At 35.7% G+C, this 20084-nt stretch overlaps 2 protein-coding genes and 1 long non-coding RNA gene across 9 annotated transcripts; 1 reads left to right on the top strand and 2 right to left on the bottom strand.

Moving 5' to 3' along the window:
- Positions 1-3087: 3087 nt before the first annotated feature.
- LOC132309847 (alkane hydroxylase MAH1-like) lies at positions 3088-4632 on the bottom strand. The gene has a single exon (XM_059808111.1). The coding sequence runs from the start codon at positions 4630-4632 to the stop codon at positions 3088-3090; it is 1545 nt and encodes a 514-aa protein (XP_059664094.1).
- Positions 4633-6092: 1460 nt separating this feature from the next.
- LOC132310408 (uncharacterized) lies at positions 6093-6775 on the top strand. Its single transcript, XR_009482603.1, has 2 exons — positions 6093-6296; positions 6573-6775. It is a non-coding gene; the product is annotated as an uncharacterized LOC132310408 (long non-coding RNA).
- Positions 6776-9228: 2453 nt separating this feature from the next.
- LOC132307955 (amino acid transporter AVT1I-like) lies at positions 9229-18171 on the bottom strand. Of its 7 annotated transcripts, none has more exons than XM_059805869.1 (5): positions 17845-18171; positions 15785-15836; positions 11170-11289; positions 10469-11073; positions 9229-9892 (listed from the first exon to the last, which is right to left on the bottom strand). In XM_059805869.1, exons 3-5 carry the CDS (start codon positions 11255-11257, stop codon positions 9374-9376), a joined length of 1212 nt encoding a protein of 403 aa, XP_059661852.1. In that variant the 5' UTR covers positions 11258-11289; positions 15785-15836; positions 17845-18171; the 3' UTR covers positions 9229-9373. The 7 variants fall into 7 exon arrangements, with proteins under 7 accessions (XP_059661852.1, XP_059661850.1, XP_059661849.1 ...); XM_059805867.1 differs by having other exon boundaries at positions 15785-15843; XM_059805866.1 differs by having other exon boundaries at positions 15785-15881.
- Between the last annotated feature and the right edge of the window lie 1913 nt (positions 18172-20084).

Genomic DNA, 20084 nt, shown 5'->3' on the forward strand with positions numbered 1-20084 from the left:
AAAAAAAAAAAAACGGGTTTCACAGTTGGTTTAGTCTAACAGTCGATTCTAAAAAAAAATTATATTTTTTCGGAAGTTTGTTCTTTGTGTTATTTTATTTTTTAAAAAAATCAAACCCAATTCAAGCATTCACAGTAAGCTTCCATGCCATTGCTCCATCATGAGTGCTCACTGCTACATACTTGCTAAAGCCACCAAACCATCTTCTTCATCCTCTCCATAAAAGCAAGCCCAATCTTACTGCTCCACCGCTGCTCACAGCCGCAGTTCACCATCCACCGCTCTCGTCCCCACCGATCAATTATTTCTGCCGGAAATCACCATTTTCAGACATTTCAGTGTACCATCATCTTGCCAACATCAGAATTTCCTTGGTCGCCGGATGTCTATTCCAGCCGGCATTCATCGACTTTTCCTCCAAGCTTCGTTACCAATGGGTAACACTCTTCTCACAGACGCCTTTCACTACCTCTATGCTCACAGCCATGCATGCTTGCTCGCCGGACTTCTAGTCCCACCAGCATTCAAAGTCGCCAGCCCCGTCAACTCAAGGCCACCGTCCTCCAACCACTGTCAACGGAGTTGCTGGTTCTGTCGCCGGTCATTCCATGCTCGCTGCCCACTTCGTCGCCGTCCTTGTTGTGCACCTCTAACAGAAAAGCATGGCTGCGGTGTATTTGCTTTTCGCCGGATGTCCATTCCCGCCGGCATTCAAAGCCATCTTCAGTCGTCCTGTGTTGCACATAATGTTCCAGTTCCAAGTTGTGTTAAAAAAATAAAAATAAAAAATGATATGTCCAAATATATAAATATATATATATATATATATATATATATATATATTCTGAATAAATAAATAAATAAACTAGAAAGAAAAAAAAGAAAAAAAAAAAAGAGAAGAGATGTATTTCACTTTTATTTTTCATTTTTAGTTGAAAGAAGTTTGTGAATATCTTCTGAAAACTCTATTATAACCGGTCTCTTAGGGATCTTGATTGAAAGCCTTATTGCATATGGGTAATGCAATCGAACCACCTGCAAAATTGGCACCTCATAGTTAGGAGTATTTTAAATAATGATTTTATGACCTTATTAATTTTACCCTTAATTGCCCGAGGACGAGCAAAATTTTGTTTCAGGGTTATTGTTTTTTTTTTTTTTTTTTCAAAATAATTGCTTAAAGAAAATAAGCACAACAATTTTTTTTTTTTTTAATTGAAAACTAGAGTAACAAAAGAACCTCAGCTGAAATAGTGAGCAAAGGCTTACTCTTCCCGTGAAGGAGCAAAACAAAATACAGCAAATAACAAATAAAATAAAATAAAAAAACCCAAATTACCAAATAGAATAAATATCTGATAAGGGCACAAAAACCAAATAGAAAATATCTGATAAGGGCACAAAAATCATTATTTTTTAATAGTTAATATATATGTATTTTTATTATTTATATTATGTAATTATTATTATGTATATGTTTTATATTTTATTTATAATAATTAGAGAATGGAAAGAAAGCAAGCGAAAAAAAAGTGAATAATGGAACGAGCTGAGCTGCAGCGAAAAAACGTTATATTTATTTTTAAGGGAAAATGAAGCACAAGTAGTTCTCCTGCAAAGTTGGTAGTGATTGCTTCTTTACTATGCCACGTCACCATCTGCAACTGACACCATCTCATCATTATTGTATTATATATATGTGCACATGGGCTGCTGAAAAGGGAAAATGATGGAGTGCGGACAACAACATGTCAGGAAAATAAAAGGGAAATAAATAGAGAATTTATTTTCTGCATTCTTCTCAGTAGATTAGTTTTCAAACACACAAAAATGGTTTTAATATTCTTTTCTCTCTAAATAATAATTTAAATCTAAATTTTAATACGAAAACTCAATTTAAATATGGGTTTGATCTTGCTTATCACTATATAATTTTAGTAAAGTAATTGTAAGAAAACATTTTTATACGAATCGAATAAAGTAACGACAAAATTCTAAAAATCAATTCGTCATTTAGTTGTGGAATGGATTTTCATTCCGGTGGAATGATCATTCCCACTTTAAGTTACATACTAAAAAAGGAACGGTTGGAATGGATATTCCATTCTTGCACACCAAACATAACATTATAGTTATATTCAGCTCATAACTTATCAACTGAGATAGGAATATTGATATGTGTAGAAGGTATATTTTAAGGGTGTTTTCTGCATTTATTTCTAAAAAGATTGAACAGGACTAACAAAGAATTTGCATAAAATGATAAATAAAAATATATATATAAATAAATAATAAAATAATAATAAGAAATACGACTTAGGATAGAAAAAGAGAACCCATGACCATATAACTACAAATCATCTGAAACTTTGAAAATTTCCTATTTGTGCTTTGTTTAATTTTACAATATGTTAAGGTGTTGCCTCGTGCACATAATAAACATGATGTTCTGTTTTGTTATAACTTTATAATTATCTTCCTCAACACCATAGTAAAGATGCAAAATATTGTTGAATGGATATAAAAAATCACTCATTCTATGTTTGGGAGCACCAAATCAGCCGGTTAGATTTAGAATTGAAAAAGCTTAGTTCAAATATTTAACTTAATTTCTTCCGATTCTAAATTTATTGCGCTGATTCGGTACTTCCAAACCCAACGTATTAAATTTATACACAATTTCTATGTTTCTCTTTGTCAACAAGGTATAGATTTTCCTAAAATTTATTTTTCAAAACTCACTAATATGTTACAAAGTATATAATGTTTTTCAAGCAGATGTTTCCTCTCCTTTCAAAAGGTCAAGGACTCAAGTTTTCCAAAGAGCAAAGTAATAAAAAAAAAAGAAAAGAATGAGAAGCTATTAGGGCCATAACTTAATTTGATGTGTTCCGAATCTCTGCATTATCACATTTTAGCACAGACAAACAAGTCCAACATACAAGCTTCATTTCTTCCAGCAGATAATGAAATTCTCATATTAATTAGGAGTTTCTTTGTGTTAATTGGTTTACAACTAAAGAAATTAAACACATAAAACTTTATTGTGAAGCACCATCATCTCCTCCCTAGACAACCATTACTGCATCAAACAGATCTTCTGGTAACCCTGACGTTCAAACCATGTTTCATGTGACATATCACTGAATCACTTGCGCAAACAGATTGACCTTTCACCACATGAATGTTGTAGTTATATAAAACAGTGGCTGCAACTATTTTCATTTCGACGAAAGACATCTCCCTACCCAAACAGCTCCTAGGCCCTGCATTAAACGCGGTGAACTTGTAAGAGGGCACATGTTTGATCCCCCCTTGCTGCGAAATCCATCTCTCTGGCTTGAACTCCAAGCAATCTTTGCCCCATATTGTCTCCATCCTTCCCATTGAGTACACAGATATTATGGTCTTCGCGTATCTACTGAGGCGATGGCCACTGGGAAGAATGTCTGCTTCATGTGGAGCTTTGTGTTGCAAGACAACTGGTGGATATAGGCGTAGTGATTCGCACAATGCTGCGTGCAGATAAGTCAGTTTTTTCAGCTCTTCTGCGTCGTGAAAACTCCACCTCCCGTCTTTCGAATGAGAATTTGTTATGATCTCTTCTCGGATCTTGTTTTCCTCCAATGGATTTGTTGAAATGAGCCAAAAAAACCAAGTGAGTGCAGCACCAACCGTGTCCCTTCCGGCAAACACCAAATTAAGTATGGTGTCCCTGATAAATTTGTCGGAATGATCACCCGATGGACTGCTCTTTCCTTCAAATGCTTTCAAGTAGGCTGTTAATAAGTCAAAGTGGTTTCCTTGATCTTCAAACATTTGGGATTTTCTGCTTTTTGTCAGTTCTTCGCGCTTGGATGAGATACAGTGGGATAAAAATTGGTCTACCACCACAACAGCTTCAACCAGCTTCTTTTCTTTGCCAATTTGAAGCCACCTTTGAAGCTTCCAAAGCCATTGAGGCATCATGTGCCTAAAAAACACTGCTTCCTCAATATCACTGAATGCCTTTTCAGATGGAACACGAGGTAAGTCAATGGCAAGGCAACCGGGATCATTGCCTAAAACCAATATGCAAGTAGTATCAAAGGTTAACCGCTCAATCAGCCCTTGCAAGTCCACCACTGTTCCAAGTCCCGCGACGTGATCAAGAACAGGGATCAGCCCTTTTTCAACCTTGTTCCACATTGTTGCTGTCGAGAACTTCTGGAAACCGGGGTCACTGAGTAGTGACATGGCCATTTTCCTTTGGCCTTCCCACAATTCCTGATCCGCGTTGAAAATCCCATCTCCCAAAATATCGAACAGCTCATTGAAAGCAGGACCCTTTCCAAAGTTTGAGAACTTCTTGCTCAGAATGTAGTGGACATTGGCTGGATCACAAGTGAACAGCATGTCCATGTTTGTAAACCAAGGACCTTTGAACAGAAATGTGCAGCCACTTGCTTGAAAAATCTCAGTTGCATAATTTGGGACGCGGTTAGCATTTAGGAAAAGCCCCGGCATCATACCAATGAGAGGCCAGTTCGTGGGGAGCGAAGTGTTGTACACTCTTCGGTGCCATATCCTATAGCAAAGAAGAAGAATGCAGAGAACTACAAATAAAATCTCAGGGTACCTAGTGATAGCCATTGGAGCTGTGGTGAGTTATTTTATTGTTGTTGTTGTAGAATATCGTTTCAATTTGTACCATTAGTACATTTATAGTGTTATTGTGCTGATTATAGTTGGCAAGGCATAATAGTTGCCGTGATTTGCTTGCAGAAATCTGGAGCGTGAAGAGGCCTTGCTGTGTTTGTTGGTTAGAGACTGCCATTTTTTTGGGTAAAACTTAGGGGGTATAATTTTGATGAACTATTGTTCTGGTACATAATTTGAAAGTGATGAGTCCATGTTTTGTGAGCTGGTTGGGCTTAGACAATTATAAAGGAGAAATTCACAGAATAACTATGACTAACTGTCATGATATCAAGGCAAAGCATATAATTTTTTCTTTTCTTTTCTTTTATCGATTTAACAATGTTGAAACATATATAGTGCTACTGTGCTAGTATGTTTTTTCACTGCTAAATTTTAGACAAGGGTGGAGAGGAGTTTAATCAGCTGACACGCATACAATTAAAGCCTTTATGGCAGCAGTAGGCGATAGTTTAGATGGTAACTCGTCTTTTTGAAGAGAGGTTGAGTGTTCGTGTCCTATTAAGGGCAATATTTTAGTAAATTGCCTGTTTACTCAACTTTCGAAGGAAAAAAAATAATAATAATCTCGTTCAAATTTATCATATAAGATTTGGATATCTCAGCTGCACTTAGTTGGGGCTAATTGAATTTTGTCATATACAACATAATTAAGAATGGATATCTCAACTGCACTTAGTTGGGGGTGCAAATCAATACATACATAAATATGTTCTCAAGCTTTAATGAATACACTTGAACCACTAAAATGAAGCAACTGAACAGATTAAAAAGCACCGGCCCTCTCAGGTGGTGAGAGAAACAGGTCTACTTGTGCACCATTTAAATGGTGCATGTCGACATATTATTCCTCGTCCCTGGCAGGTGCTGAAGCTTTGGTTCCTGATTTTGGTCATTTATGTCAACATATTATACCAATTTAGCTAAAGTCTCATGTCTAGTTAGAGTTGTGTTTCCTTACTTAATTCTATCATATATCCCTAAAATTTTGAATTCTTGATCTGTAACTTTACAAACAGTTGTCAGAAATTCAGAAAACATAGAACAATTTTCAGAGAACAATAAAAGACAGTTCTCTAAAAACAAACTTTTTTATAACCGAGTTTTCATCAAATTTTCAAAAAAATGAACCAAGCAAAGTTTTTTTGTACAATTTTCAGCTTTCTGATAACAAAAAACTGTTTCTATAATTACAAATCAAGCAGGCCTAAAATTCCATAAAGGTTGAATTTTTTTTTTTATTGATACAACATTAAGCAGTTTCGATGATGATATATTGATATGTCGTAACAAATATTACCCAGAAGCTATAGAAAAACAAAATATATATTTAGATGAATTTTAATGCCAAGTCTTAATCTCAAATGCTATTTTCTCCTCCTCTCATATGGAAAGTGTAGTTGGAAAATAGCGGGTACCTGTCTAGGTCTTGACTGTTGAGTGCGTGTTCTTACCCATAAAAAAATTTATTAATTGATGTTTCCATTACACCTACATATTGAATTAACAATCTGAGCATAAATCACTCCTTAGCTTGACACTCATCTTGAAGCCTTGGTAACAGAAAGCTCCACGTTTATGTTGTTGCCTCAGAAACTGTTAGTACTTCCACATCTCATGCTTGAAATATATATGAGATGATATATATATATATATATATATATATATATATTGATGAAACACCATATTTAATTTAGATAATACAAGGCACAAAAAAGAAAAACTCTCTGTGGGAAGTGATGATGCATTATTATCTCTCACTGGTGGCGTATTACGTATTTTTCAATTGCACTAAAGTATTTTATTTTCTTTGGTTACTTCTCTTAGCTTCATTTTCCATTTTCTTTCTCTTGGAAAATTTGAGAAATTTGCAGGAAGGAGCAGCTTTGATCAAGAATCATGACTCCTGGAATTCGATGTATTTGTGTTTTCAAGAGACCCCAACTAATTTTTCAAGCCTGATCATCCATCTCAACTGTAAATTCTTTCCGTTATGAAGAAGTTTGAGTAGTTGTTATTCTCTACTGTTTGCTCCTAATTTCAATTTTCAACTGAATATATATATATTTTTTCACTATGTTCTTGCTCAGTTCTAATAGAGTTCGTTTATTGCAATTCTTATTTTTCTTATGTTATTACTTAATTATGTGTTGTACTGCAAATCTAAAAATGATCACTCTCTTGTATACTGATTTTGCACATGTTATTGTGTATTCGTGTTTTCTCAAAAAAAATTAAGCAAGCAAACACTGAAATTATTTCCAGTTTCTTATGAGAGAATTAAACAAGGACACTTGAAATAATTGAAGTTTTGCTAAGTGGTGTAGGAGAATTTTGAGAAATTTATATATTCTTTTTAATTATATATATATATATACACACATCTTTGGGATTCAAAAATTGCATGTAATCAAAAGGAAGCTTCTTGGAGGGGTCTACCTGAGCCTTCTACCATTAAAATAGTTAATAAGTTTATAGGTCTCATAATACATGTAAATGAGTTTTACTCAATAATATTACGCAATAACAGATATTATTATGTAATTCTAATATTGACCTGATTCCATCACACCGCAATCACTATCACAATCGATACCATGATTGCGAACCTTAGATACAACATAGCTCCTAACCAGAATTAAGTTTGGTTGGTCTTGCCTAACAAGTCGATGATTAGGGAAAAGGGTAGTTCAATTCTAACAATTACTGGCATAAGTTGTATCAAGATCCTAGTTCATAGATTGTCATTTTGCTTGTGTCCTTTCACATGTCCCAACCAAGATCCACTGATTTCCACTCATGCATTCAGCGAACAACATTGTGTCACGTCAGTAATAAAAAGTAAAATATTAGAGAATCCTTGATCATTCCTCAGCTTAGACCCTTATTTTATGAAAATTTAAGTACACTTTTGTTATGTTTGGCGGCACCGATTCAGCGCCTTGAATTTGGGATTGAAAAAAATTTAGTACAAATTTTAAATTAAACTTTCTCTAATTTTAAATCCAAGGTACCGATTCGGTGTTCCCAAACATAACATTTAAGTTTACTCGAATCAAATAGATTCCAATGGTGCAAGTCCATTCCAGGCTTTGAATTTAAGAAAGTGTAGATCACCTTCTTTTGGTCCATAAAAAAAGAAGCATGATATATGGAAATGGCTTTCAGTCAAGTAAGCTACTGACATCAAAACAAATCAAACATCAAGTACAAGTTCTAACAATTGATTGTTGAACCTGCAAGTACCACAACACCCATATCATCGGTTGCTAGAAACCCATTGCCTAGGTACATTTGGTCCATAGTTTGTCCTTCAAGAAGTGAGAGATTGCTTCTGGCCATGCATTGTCCTTTTTCTAAGACAATCACTTTGTAGCCAGCTTTGGCTAGAACTCCGGCAAAGATACCCCCACCGGAGCCAGAACCCACTACAACGGCATCACATTTGATAATGAAAGAAGGGTTGAGTGAATAATTTGATTTTGCTTTCTTCCCATGGGGAATTGAGATGGAAAAACCAGATGGTTTCAGAGTTTCCAAGACTATTTGTCTTGGGTAGTTCAGGTTGACGAGGCATTTGTAAAGAGCTCTTCTTTAGTTACATAATTTTCTTGTTGTTGGGCTTTTGGTAAGTTACATCTGGTTTTGAAGTCTGGGTCAGGTCCACAGTAGCTAGTGCTTGAAATTTTGGTATAATCATTCAAACACAGACTATAACAATAGGCCCATTAGCCAAGTAAGTTAAAACCAAGCCCAAAATCAGGCAATACTGGCCCAAGAAGGCTTGGAACTCTGAAAACAGTGTTCAGCAACTCAAGAAATAGAGAACAGTTTTCAGAGAATAATAAAATATTATTCTCTAAAAATAGGTTTTTTATAACTGAGTTTGCAGAAAACATATTTCAAAAAACTGAACCAAAAAGAATTTTTTGTACAATTTTTTGTTTTCTGAAAACAGAAAACTATTTTCATAGTTACTGTAGGTCCTATATTTTTTGTTTTCTAATTCCAGAAAGTTAATGGCATATAATAATTGTCAACATTGGCATGTGATGTGATGTGGATCAATGAGGAGGATTGCTGGCCCTTGTGAAATCTGTGGCATTGTGACTTTTGGCATGTCTAGTTCAAATCCTAAATTAATGAATCCAACCCATGAAAACACAAACCTAACCATTCCGAGAACTACTTTTAACGGCTATTTTGCCAGAAATTGGACCAACATTATTGACAGCAGACCCAGATGTTTACAATTCATACTGCTCCTGATTGCAACAAAACTTGAATAAATACAAACCTTTTTTTTTTTTTTTTTTGGCTTCTTTCATACGATCAGTTCAATTTCTGTTGCCATGTTTTTTTCTTAAATCCTAAATTAAGGAACGGTGTAAGAGTATCTGAGAAAAAGTTTAAACGTGTCTTGCATGTTTTATTCATGTCCATATGTATAACAAGTTGCATGTATATTTGTGTGTGTGTGTATATATATATATATATATAACAATATACATGTATAATTAAATGTCTATATATTTGTATAAACATAGTTATGTCAATGTCATTCAGGTAAGGTGGTAAACAACCTTAAGACACCCCAACTGAAAGCTTCTTGTGGTGCATTCTAGAATGTTAATTTTAATACTAGTATAAAATACGGAAATGACATTAGAACAAATCAATAATCATCCACAAGTTGAGCTACAGATGAGTAAGTCCCTAAAATGCCTGCAAAGGATGCAAACACAATTATTCCCACAATGCCCATGAGCTCATAGCTCCAGCTGTGATAGGAATCAGAAATCTTCAAGTAGCAAAAGCAAGGAAGCAGGAATGAAGCTAGAACAACAAAAATGGATCCCACAATGGCCATCAAGGACTCGTAATAAGGAAATACATAAGCCACAATAACCGTGCTGAACAGTAATGCAATCCTGATTGTTAACCTCACAGGCCTCCAGTTCTTGTAATCATCTGATAGCCCACTCTCTATAGCAGTTGCAACCGGGGTAACCATCAACGCGTACCTTGTAACCGGAATGAGCAAAGTGGTGTATATCGCTATTTTCGCGCTAACCTCTCCTGTTGATAGATTCAGTGTGATTTGTGATTCAACATTTTCTCCAAACATGAGATAACTCACAATGGCCATTGACAAATAGGTGGTAATTGTGACGATAAAGCTAACTAACAAGACCTGCAAATCAATCAGCAAAAGAAGAAACCCCATATCACATTAGCCAGCCAAGAGATACCATTTTAGTCAACTAGTAATGAAAACTCTGTTTGGTTCAGTTTTTTTAAAACAGTTTTAAAAAACTCATAAAACAGACATTAAAACAGTTCTCAAAAACTCAAAAAAGGCCTGCTTGGTTTTAACTCTAGAAACATTTCTTAAGAACTTAGAAAACAGAAAAACAACATACAATTTTATAATTGAGTTTTTAGAAAACGGTTTTCATAAAACTGAACCTAAGCAGAGTTTTTGTATAGTTTTCTATTTTCAATTCTTAGAAAACAGAAAACTGTTTACAGAGTTACAAACCAAACAAGTCTACTTTTTTACAAACTGAGTTTTCAAAAAACTGCAACCAAACAAGCCTTTGTACAGTTTCCTAATTTTCAACTTTCCGAAAACAGATCAGGCCCTAGTTTGTTCTTCAATATTTATCTTAAATGCAGGCTAACAAAGTACTTGAGCCTCCAAACTTTTCAAATATGCAACAAAGTGTAGGATTTTATGTCATGGTGGTGAATAAGTGGAGTTGTTTACCTTACTGAACTGATACACGTGTTGCATTGAAGTGTAGATGGAAGGGATTACTGGATGCCCAGCAAAGCAAACAATGTACAGACTGACAGCAGTAGGAATGCCATCGACGTTCAACAAGCTTCCTTCCGCGTGAAACCCTACATCGATTGCACCAGCAGAAACAACAGAACCGAGGATAATGAGGCAAGAGAACACCCCGGTGGCAGAGACATAGGACAATATGCTCAAGTCAGTGAACAACATTGAGGGCAGAATGACAAGTGCAGTGATGATAACGAATGACTGTCTTCCATCCATTGCCAATGACCCAATCTTGATCATAAAATTCGGAAACAGTTTGTGCAAGTTGTCCCCTTCTAAGATCAGTAGGCCTATTGCCACAAGGTACAACTCCGAGTTCATTATAATGTAGACCATAACGCGGCCTTTTGTACCAAATGCGCGCTCAGCAATGTCAAGATAACTTCGGATGGATGGATCAGCATCCAAACATCTCTTCAGTAATAGTCCGGTGTAGAAGGACATGGCCGCGATTAAGAAAAACAGAACTAAGCTCAACCAACCCCCACTTGAGAGGGCATAAGGAACAGTTAGAAGTCCAATTCCTGAAAAATTCAAGAAATTTCAATGGATTATATATGTGAAGTGAAAGAGCTACTAAGTTTAACTGAATTGGGATTTAAAAGTGGATCATAGTTTACCAAGGAATGCATTTGTTCCATTGAAACAAGCTTTCAGAAAACTTGATCCTGTTCTTTGAGTCAGTGGGTGGCGTAATTCGTCTGCCATTATTTTCTCTCAATCTGATAAAGTGCCTGCTTCTGAATTGAAATGGCTTAGCAAAGAGAAGCACTTTTATAACATCATAGTATCATACCATACTTTTATGTTACTTATTAGAGCAATGATACAATTTTTTTCTTTTGTTTTAAGGATGTCCAATGAGGGAAATTCCAGAGGTGTGGGGGCCCATCCATTACATGACATCAATGGGGGGCCCACTCACATCCAAAATTCTAAAGAGCACTGCAAAGTAATGCATAAAACTAATCAAGACAGTGTGTTTTGATAAATTTAAACAAATAGGGTAATCTATTACTACAAGCATGTGTGAAAAATTATTGACTATTCCGGAAATATCAGCTATGTAGTATCACAACAAATAATTAGACACGATTTTCTTTGATAATAGAAAATAATTATTTACTATTTTTTTTTCTCGAATATTACAAAGTTGTAGGTTCAACAAATTTATTTATTTATTTAATTTTTTTTTTCATCCCGTTTAACATTATATAGCACATTTGATGGATAATTATCAACTTGGAATGTTACTGAGTCCTGAGAGTCCTTTCATGGATTACATATATATGTATATATAGTTTGTAATGTATTAGTAATTAAACTATAAGTAAAAAGTACTCGTAATTTATTAGTAATCTTACTAATTAGTTAAATTTCCAATGTTGCCTCTACTTCAAATAAGGTTATTGAGAGAGCGCACATATATATTATATACATACATAATACATACACCTAAAAGAATTGTATTGTATCAAAGTTTTGGTCCTCAAACAATCATTGGTGTCGGTCACTAAATCACTAAATGGTCTAATGGAGAAAAATAAGTACGAAAAAATGTGATGCATGTTTTGTTTTGCCGACAAAAAGGAAAAGGAAAAGGAAAAGGAGAAAAAGAATAGCGATGTCAATGTCTATATCGACTTCGTTACATTGAGCATGGTCTAGTGAATAGTCTAATTGGGAACAAAGGTAGGTGTGTGAATTTTTTGATTAAAAAAAATAATAATAAAAGTGGGACTTTCTCTCAAGGTGAAAAAATTGATAAAGTGCAAAAAAAACATTCTTCAAGTATATTTATAGTACATATCACACCTTTTCTGTGCAAATAACACTCCTCAAGTTTTAATTTGATGCAATCGAGTCCCGACACATTTAAAACCAAACTTGACTAAAGTACCCTTAGTCAACAATTTTATAAAATATATAAAAATATAAAATTTTGTAAAAAGACTAAAAAGGACAATAAACAGCATTTCGTCATTTTGCACTCTGCAATTCCATCTGGGTTTCGATCGCATGCTCTTCATCCATTACAGAAATCCAATTTGAATCAATCTATCTCATCATTATAGTCCTCAACTTCCAATTCAACTTCCTAAATTGTTTTTGGATTGTTTCTTCGTCATATTCCTTACCACAGAAGGGGCAAAAAAACTCCGGCCTGTACTCCTCATCACCATCAATCTCTTCACCTCTATAATACATATACGCATAATAAACCCAAAAATCCAGCGAAGAAAAAAAAAACTAAAGCTTGAAATTTTATTGCAGGCAACTTCGGAGGCTGTGGCGTTGATGGGGGAGACGGTGGCGGAGGCGACTGTGGAGTTTCAAACCCGCCGTTTCTACCTCCGTGACCATCCTGATCGCCGACTTTGGTGAGAGCTAGAAACCCCATCATCGGAAACACCGGTGAGTAAAGACGGTGCAGGGAACTTAGAATAGAGGTACAGCACGGTGACGGAATGGACCGGCTGTGACCTTGCGTTGCGGCACTGGCGGGCAAGGAGAAGCTCGGCTGTGATGAAGAACTGCGGCGGTGACTCGCTTGGAGGACTGACGGCGGCTCAGAGGGCTCGGCTTTGGATGATATCGGCCGTGATGGAGGCGGCGACGAGATTGGCTTTGATGGAACGACGACAGAGAGGACGGACGGTGGTAAGAAGACAGGCTCGGCTGTGAAGAGCTCGGCCGTGGATGACTCGGCGGTGAGCTCGGCCGGTGGAATCGGTGGCTGGCAAGCAAGGGAGGGCTTAAAATTTTAGATTCCAGTCTAGTTAAAATTTTAGGGCTTAAAACTTCAATCTAAAAATAATCTAATTCAACTTCATCAATTTGGATCCTAACTGGACTCAAAATTTTAGTTGGTTTAGAGTTACTACCATTGATATATAAAAAATAAATAATAAATAAATAAATAAATAAAAATATTGATTTTCTCTTCTAGAGGTGAATCCGTTCCGCCGTTCCCAAAGTTTCTTGTCTAAGTCCTCGATACAATGCTTGGAGCCTTAGGCTATGTTTGGTACTGTGGATTTGAAGGGAAATGATAACATTAGTTATGAGGGAAAGGGAAGAGAAAGAAAGAGAATGATAATTTTAATCTTCTATCGTGTTTGGTTGATTAATGAAGGAAAAAAAAAAAAAAAAGATAATAATTATGTTTGGTGAAATAAAAGAAATGAAATTATTTTAATAAATTTACTATTATACCCTTTCATATTTTAAAATATAAATAAATTTGTCATTTATATATATATACGTGCACACCATATATAAGACAGGTTACTAGGTTCACACAAATCACTGTGATCTAATATTGGGCTCACAAAATGTCCAAATTGTATCTTATATATAAAACATGTAATGTGAATATCACATATTTGATAAGAGTGGAACAATGGAACATTATTTATTTACAGTATCTTGGTTACTCCGTATATCATTAGGGCAAATCTATAGGCGCATGGATGATGGGTTTTAGGGCAAATCATTTCAGCCCCTCTATCGTTATTCTCGTTCTCAACTCTGAACTTGCCCCCCACCCTCCCTCTCTCTCTCTCCAACTGCAAACTACAAGAATGAGAAGTTCAAAACCCATATATTTTAGTGTATTTATCTATCTGGAAGAATCAAAAGTTCAAAACCCATATCAGCATATCATTTCAGATTGTTCAGAAAATCAAAACCCATATCTTTCAGTTTCCATCGCCACTGTTCTAGTTCGGGTTCACCGTTCGCAAGCTTCAGCCGCTGGCCCACCGTCTCTCACTCTCTTTACAACTGCTAAATTGTATGTAATTCTTTGCAAACTTGTGTAATCTTGAGGGTAAAATTGACATCACAAATATTATATCAGCCCTTGCCTTCACTTTCCTTCTATTTCCTCCCATTTTTGGGAGGATTAGAAAACTATTGTATAAACCTATAGATAACCCTCCAAAGTCTCCCCTCTCCTTTTCTTTCCTTTTACCCATTTTAGCCAAACACAATTTTTTAATCCCCCTCTATCACCTTCCTTTTCCTTTCTTCCCTTTTCCATTGCACCAAACTGACCCTTAATAATAAAAAGATAGTTGAAAAAAAAAAAAAAGCCTCTTTTCATCCCCTTATCTATATATGGTGCTCAGACCTCCAGTAGTAGCCGGCAGCTGCCGAAACGGGAACAACATACACATCTCTCTGTCCATAGCATTTAGTCCTACAGAATTTTTCTTTATTATTTAATTTCATTAATTAAAGAAAAAGAGTTGAAGTTGGAAACACGGTCTCACAGTTCCAAACATTTTCAAACTCCTCAATCCGATCACAATCTTTTGCATTGAAAGCATGGCCCTGTAACACCCCTCGTGAAGAGGAAAGGAAGTAGAGAAAAAGACACAGGTGCGCGGTCCAATAACTACTTTAGTGGCTGTAATAAAGTTGGCTTACTCGCTTGTTGGATTTGGCCGGACCAACACTAGAAGAAGAATGACGTTAAAATCACCCTTCTTGTGTGGTTTTGGGAGTCGAACCCAATTATGATGGACAGGAACAAACTTTCTGGTAGAGAATGGAGAGTTCTGTTTGGATTGAGTTTTACAGAGTAGAGAAAGAATGATGGGTATTTTCGGAAGATTAAAAGAGCAAAATGAGTAGTACAAAAATAATTTTTGTCAGATTTCTTACATAAGATTGAGTTTTACAGAGTAGAGAAAGAATGATGGGTATTTTCGGAAGATTAAAAGAGCAAAATGAGTAGTACAAAAATAATTTTTGTCAGATTTCTTACATAAGGGTAATTTTACACAATTTTAAAAGATTATGGATGTTTATTGCATATTTTTTGAAATAGGAAGTAAAAATGCTACTCCAAGTATACTTGAGAGTGTTTTCAGCACCTACCCCCCTAAAAAAATATATAGTACCCATATCGAATAATGGTGTAAAACATATGTTTGATTGTCGATTGAGAATATCAAATCGACGGTCTAAATTTAGAATTGAAAGAAATTTATTTTATTATAACCAAAATCCTCTAACTTAGTGCATTGGGAACTTCACGAAATGTGAAGGGGAGATTTTTTTTCTAGAGGGTGTAGCTTTCATTCTTGTGCTTTCCATAGTTCATCGGTTTTTTTTTCCTCCGTTCATCCATTGAAACAAAAAAGATAAAATTAAATGAAAAGCTCAGCCCAATTAATAAAGTATTTAGCTAATGGTTGTTTATCATCCAAGTTTAAACAAACTTACCAAGGTAAGAAGAAGACTAGCCTTCAAGTCCAATCCAAGTATGTATAGCTAGCTACAGACTTGAAAAGCATTTGCAGAGGAACATCAGAGGATGAAGCTGGTGAGTTCAGGAAAAAAGCTGGAAGTGTATAATAGATCGAAGCAACACACACAGAATCACTTGTAAATGACAACAAAAGATATATAAGTAATATTCTGGAAGTGTTGGGATTTTTTCCACCCACTGTATTACATATAGATGTTATATGTGTGTGTATATATGTTTACTGAAAATCGCCTGTGATGCATTAGATGAATATGATATAAGTGACAGGTGAGAAAAAACCAAAAATAGAGTTGCTGTGCATGTGAGTTAGAGCACAATAAATGCATGCTGTGGGCAGTAAAAATCTGGATAAAAAAACAAGATGCAATAGATTTGGGCAAATATCATTCTAAATACAATATCAAATCCTTAAAAAAAATTATGAATTATGTGTCCGCCGATACACGAATCATAATTCAGAATGCACGAGTGGGTATAAAAAGCACGGGAAAGAGAGCAAAGAGGGGTCTTGAATTAATCCTTGTCACACAACTCATGGAGAAGTTTGGTAAAGTGGATATAGAACATTAATGACAAGCAGAGGTCTCGTGAAGTAGTGGTATACACGTAAATCTTGACAGGGGTGTAAAAAAACCCCGCTCTATTATGAATATAGTGTATAAGGGTCCATGTGTGGTAAAAAAATTCTTATATTTTTTATTTGGTACAAATAGATTCTGTATTATATAAAATAACGATAATATCTCCACTTGAATAAATTAATAACTGTAAATATCAATAATATAAAATAACTTTTTTTGTCTACATATAATATTATTATTAAAAAAAAAAAGAAAAGAAAAAAGAAAAAATAACAATGCTTCATGAACCTTTACCCATAATCACTGAAAATATTGATTTTTTAAAAAAGAAAAAGAAAAAGCTGATTTTTTTTTTTTTTTTAAGATGAAAAAGAGAGATCTTTTGAAGAAGATAAGAAGTTGATGCTTGGTGGGTGGGTCTTGTTTCCAAAATTGCTGGCTTTAAGTACAGAGTCTATTTCTGGTGAAGAACTGGAATTTGAGCATTTTAATCCGAGGCCTCGTCAAGAATGAATTGTTTCTTTCACGGTATGCCTTTGCTTGCATTTTTTTGGGGGCGATTTTGATACTTCAGTATTTTAAAGTGACATTCACGGATTCGTTCGCCCGCTTGCTAGTATTCTTTGGAAAGCATCCTTTCTTTCCGCGTGATGTACCGGAGTCCACGGGGCGTAAATGGTTGCTAATCATCTTTTGGTGTAAGTGGAACCCACTCACTCCTGCTCGAAGATCTTACTTGCTTCCTCTCTAACAGATGGGTCAAATATCCCTTGATTGTACGAGCTAGCTTCTTTGTTCGATTTCGATCTCATCCAATTGTTCCATTTCTCTTACAGGCTCCGGTCACAAAACAAGAAGCGGATCCGGGATAAGCAAGTTTCTAACCCTAGAGAGAGAGGGGCGAGGAAATGGGTATATGCACGTATGAGTGAGGGCAAAAAGGGAATTGAAAGGGTAAAATATGATTTTCATATTTAATTTTTATCAAAAAATAGTCTAAGGGACTTATTTACACTTCTTTTTTTAATTTTATGAATTAATATGCACATTTTAACAAAATATAGACTAGTTCTACACAAACCCCATATATGAGGAGTGTTTTTTTACCCTTAACCCATCTTGATATAATCCGGCTCACCCTGTAGAAAAAATTTGTGTACACGATATACTGTTGAAAGTCTCTTTACCTTTATAGTGAAATATATTCACTATAAAGGTCGTAGGCCGAGTTGTGCCAAACTATATGTGTTAATATTGTGTTATATATATATATGTGTGTGTGTGTGTGTGTTTAATTTGTGGTATGACAATTTATAAGAAATTTGAGTGTCTATCGATCAAAACCCTACTCTAGAAGTCTTAAATTTAATTCAACCCATGCAAATATAAAAATGTAATTAAAGGTTTTTCAATACCCAAGTCTAGAAACTTACCTAGCATGTAAGAGGAAGACGAGCTGTCAGGTCCAATCCCAATTATATAGAGCTAGCTACAGACTTGAAAAGCATTTGCAGAAGATCATGAAGAAGATATATATATAGAGAGAGAGAGAGAGAGAATGAAGCTCGAGACTTGGGAAAAAGGTTGGTGGGATGTATAATATTTAATGCAAGAGGCACAAAGAATCAGTTGTAAGTGAGTACGAAAGATACTAGTATTAATAATTAATGGAGTGAGTGAAGGTTGTTGAGAGGTCGATCATATTCCATCAACTAACGTCTTTTTAATGTGGTTGTTCTCCCATGCAATATTGTGTCGTCGATGTTTTAATTTAAGAAGCTGTTGCACTCATTTCCAAGGCTTACTTATCATTGTATGTATCTTCCATTCTACATTTCAACTACCGTGTGCTGTCTACCAACCACTCTTTGCTAGCTACATTCAATGAAAACAATGCCACATTCATTCATATCATGCATGTTTTGAACATACTCAAAATAGTTCAAACCAATCAAGTAATCAACACAGAACCTCGGATAGCGTTCCACCGACAGAAAACGCTCACCTCTCTCTACTTTTCTCTCTCTAAACAAGCCTTGGTTTTCTTCCTTCTTGCACTCTCTTCCATGGAGGGGGGAGTTACTAGTTTGTCTCTTACGGTAGCAATAAATTCGGCGTATTTGAATAAGTGAGCTCCGTGGACAATTTTTATGCCATTTTTGTTTTTGTTCTGTTAGATCTGCTCTGGTTTGTTTCGTTTTCGGCTCACCTGAACAGATCTTTTGTTTTTCTCCGGTTAGATCTCTGATCTAGGCCGGTTTGGGTTTTTCCCGCCTAGATTTGATCTTTTTTTCTTTGATTGGATTTTGTGCTGGATTTTATGTGTCGAAGCGCCTTGTGATTGTACCTTTGGAGCGGTTGCTGTGCTGATGACCAGACCTTTCGGTCTCTCCAGTTTGCTGCGTTCTCCCATGGTGGTTCCATTTGCAGAGTGTTGGGCTCTGTTTCCTCTACAAATCTGGAGCCTGTTCTTAATTAATTTGCTTTGCTTCAAAATATGTATGTCTTTTCTAGCTTGACTTTATGCCTCTGTATTGCCATCTTAGCTTTAGGCCTTTGTGCCTTTGAATGAACAAAAAAAATAAAATAAATGAAGTAATCGACGTCCTCTAGTAATGTGCACTGCAGAATACTTGTCATTCATTATGAATGATTTTGACTTCACCAAAGACTACCAGAAAATAAAGGGATAATTTCACTTATCTCCCCTAAGGTTAGGCGTAATTACAGACAGTACCCCTTATATTTCAAAAATTATATTGAACTCACTCAAAGTTAGGTCTAGCGTAACACTTTTCCCCTTTCGATGAAAGTCAATGCCTTTTTTTGTTGGCATCATCCAATTTTGAACATGAAATACAATTTTTTCCATTACTATAATTATAAATATATTTTCATTCTTAATTTTGAATTCATAATTACCCATATATCCTCACAATCACAATTTTTTTTAAAAATAAAAAATTCAGAATTACACCTTCCCATAGGTATATACATAATAGACTATACATATATCTATTTTCCTCTATAATTTATATACAGACAAATATATAAATACCATATATATGTGTGTGCGCGCGCGCGCAGCAAGTCACCATCTGTTGATCTGCAGTCTGTTACGGTTGTTTCTTCTTCCTCCATTCCTTCTTGGCTGAGTTCTTACGGATTTGGTCTCTGACCCACTTCTTTTTCAGCCGGCAATAAGAAATTTCAGACCTCGTATTCGTCGATCGACAAGAACTCGGCGACAGCAACGAAAAAGATGGTCGTCGCGGAAGTCCTCATCGCCGCATCAACAACCACCATGGATGGTACTCCATCTTTCATGTCGACCGTTGTTCCGACAAGGTCGATCTCACCAAGAGGCAGTACTGCCAGCTCGCATTTACCCTCCACCTCGACAAGAACAAGTTCGCCTTCGCCGACTTCGCCTTCAACTCTTCAAGCTCGTCGCCGACTCATGGGTTGTCCTCTTCGATCCGGCGATAAAATTACTTTACGAACTAGAAATAGAGAAAGCGGAGGCTCAAATTTTGGATCTGGACCATTCTCTAATGCCGGAACACTTACAAGCCTCCGTTACCTGTCAGAGATGTCGCTGCTTTTGTTACATGGCATCATCGGAGATACGTAATTGTGTTATGGCTGTGGTGGTGGCTATGGCTATCGTGGT

This window comes from Cornus florida, unplaced genomic scaffold (assembly GCF_030987335.1).
Source record: "Cornus florida cultivar Cherokee Brave unplaced genomic scaffold, ASM3098733v1 CherokeeBrave_3.0.0_Hap2_Chr05, whole genome shotgun sequence".
In the NCBI taxonomy this organism is placed as follows: domain Eukaryota; kingdom Viridiplantae; phylum Streptophyta; class Magnoliopsida; order Cornales; family Cornaceae; genus Cornus; species Cornus florida.

Bases quoted from the DNA above. Each gene is read 5' to 3' on its own strand.
- LOC132309847 (XM_059808111.1), bottom strand. From the start codon at position 4,632: ATGGCTATCACTAGGTACCCTGAGATTTTATTTGTAGTTCTCTGCATT.
- LOC132307955 (XM_059805870.1), bottom strand. From the start codon at position 11,257: ATGGCAGACGAATTACGCCACCCACTGACTCAAAGAACAGGATCAAGT. The intron at 11,074-11,169 runs GTAAACTATGAT...TGAATTTTTCAG, and splicing joins TGGAACAAATGCATTCCTTG to GAATTGGACTTCTAACTGTT. The intron at 9,893-10,468 runs GTAAACAACTCC...ATTGATTTGCAG, and splicing joins ACGTGTATCAGTTCAGTAAG to GTCTTGTTAGTTAGCTTTAT.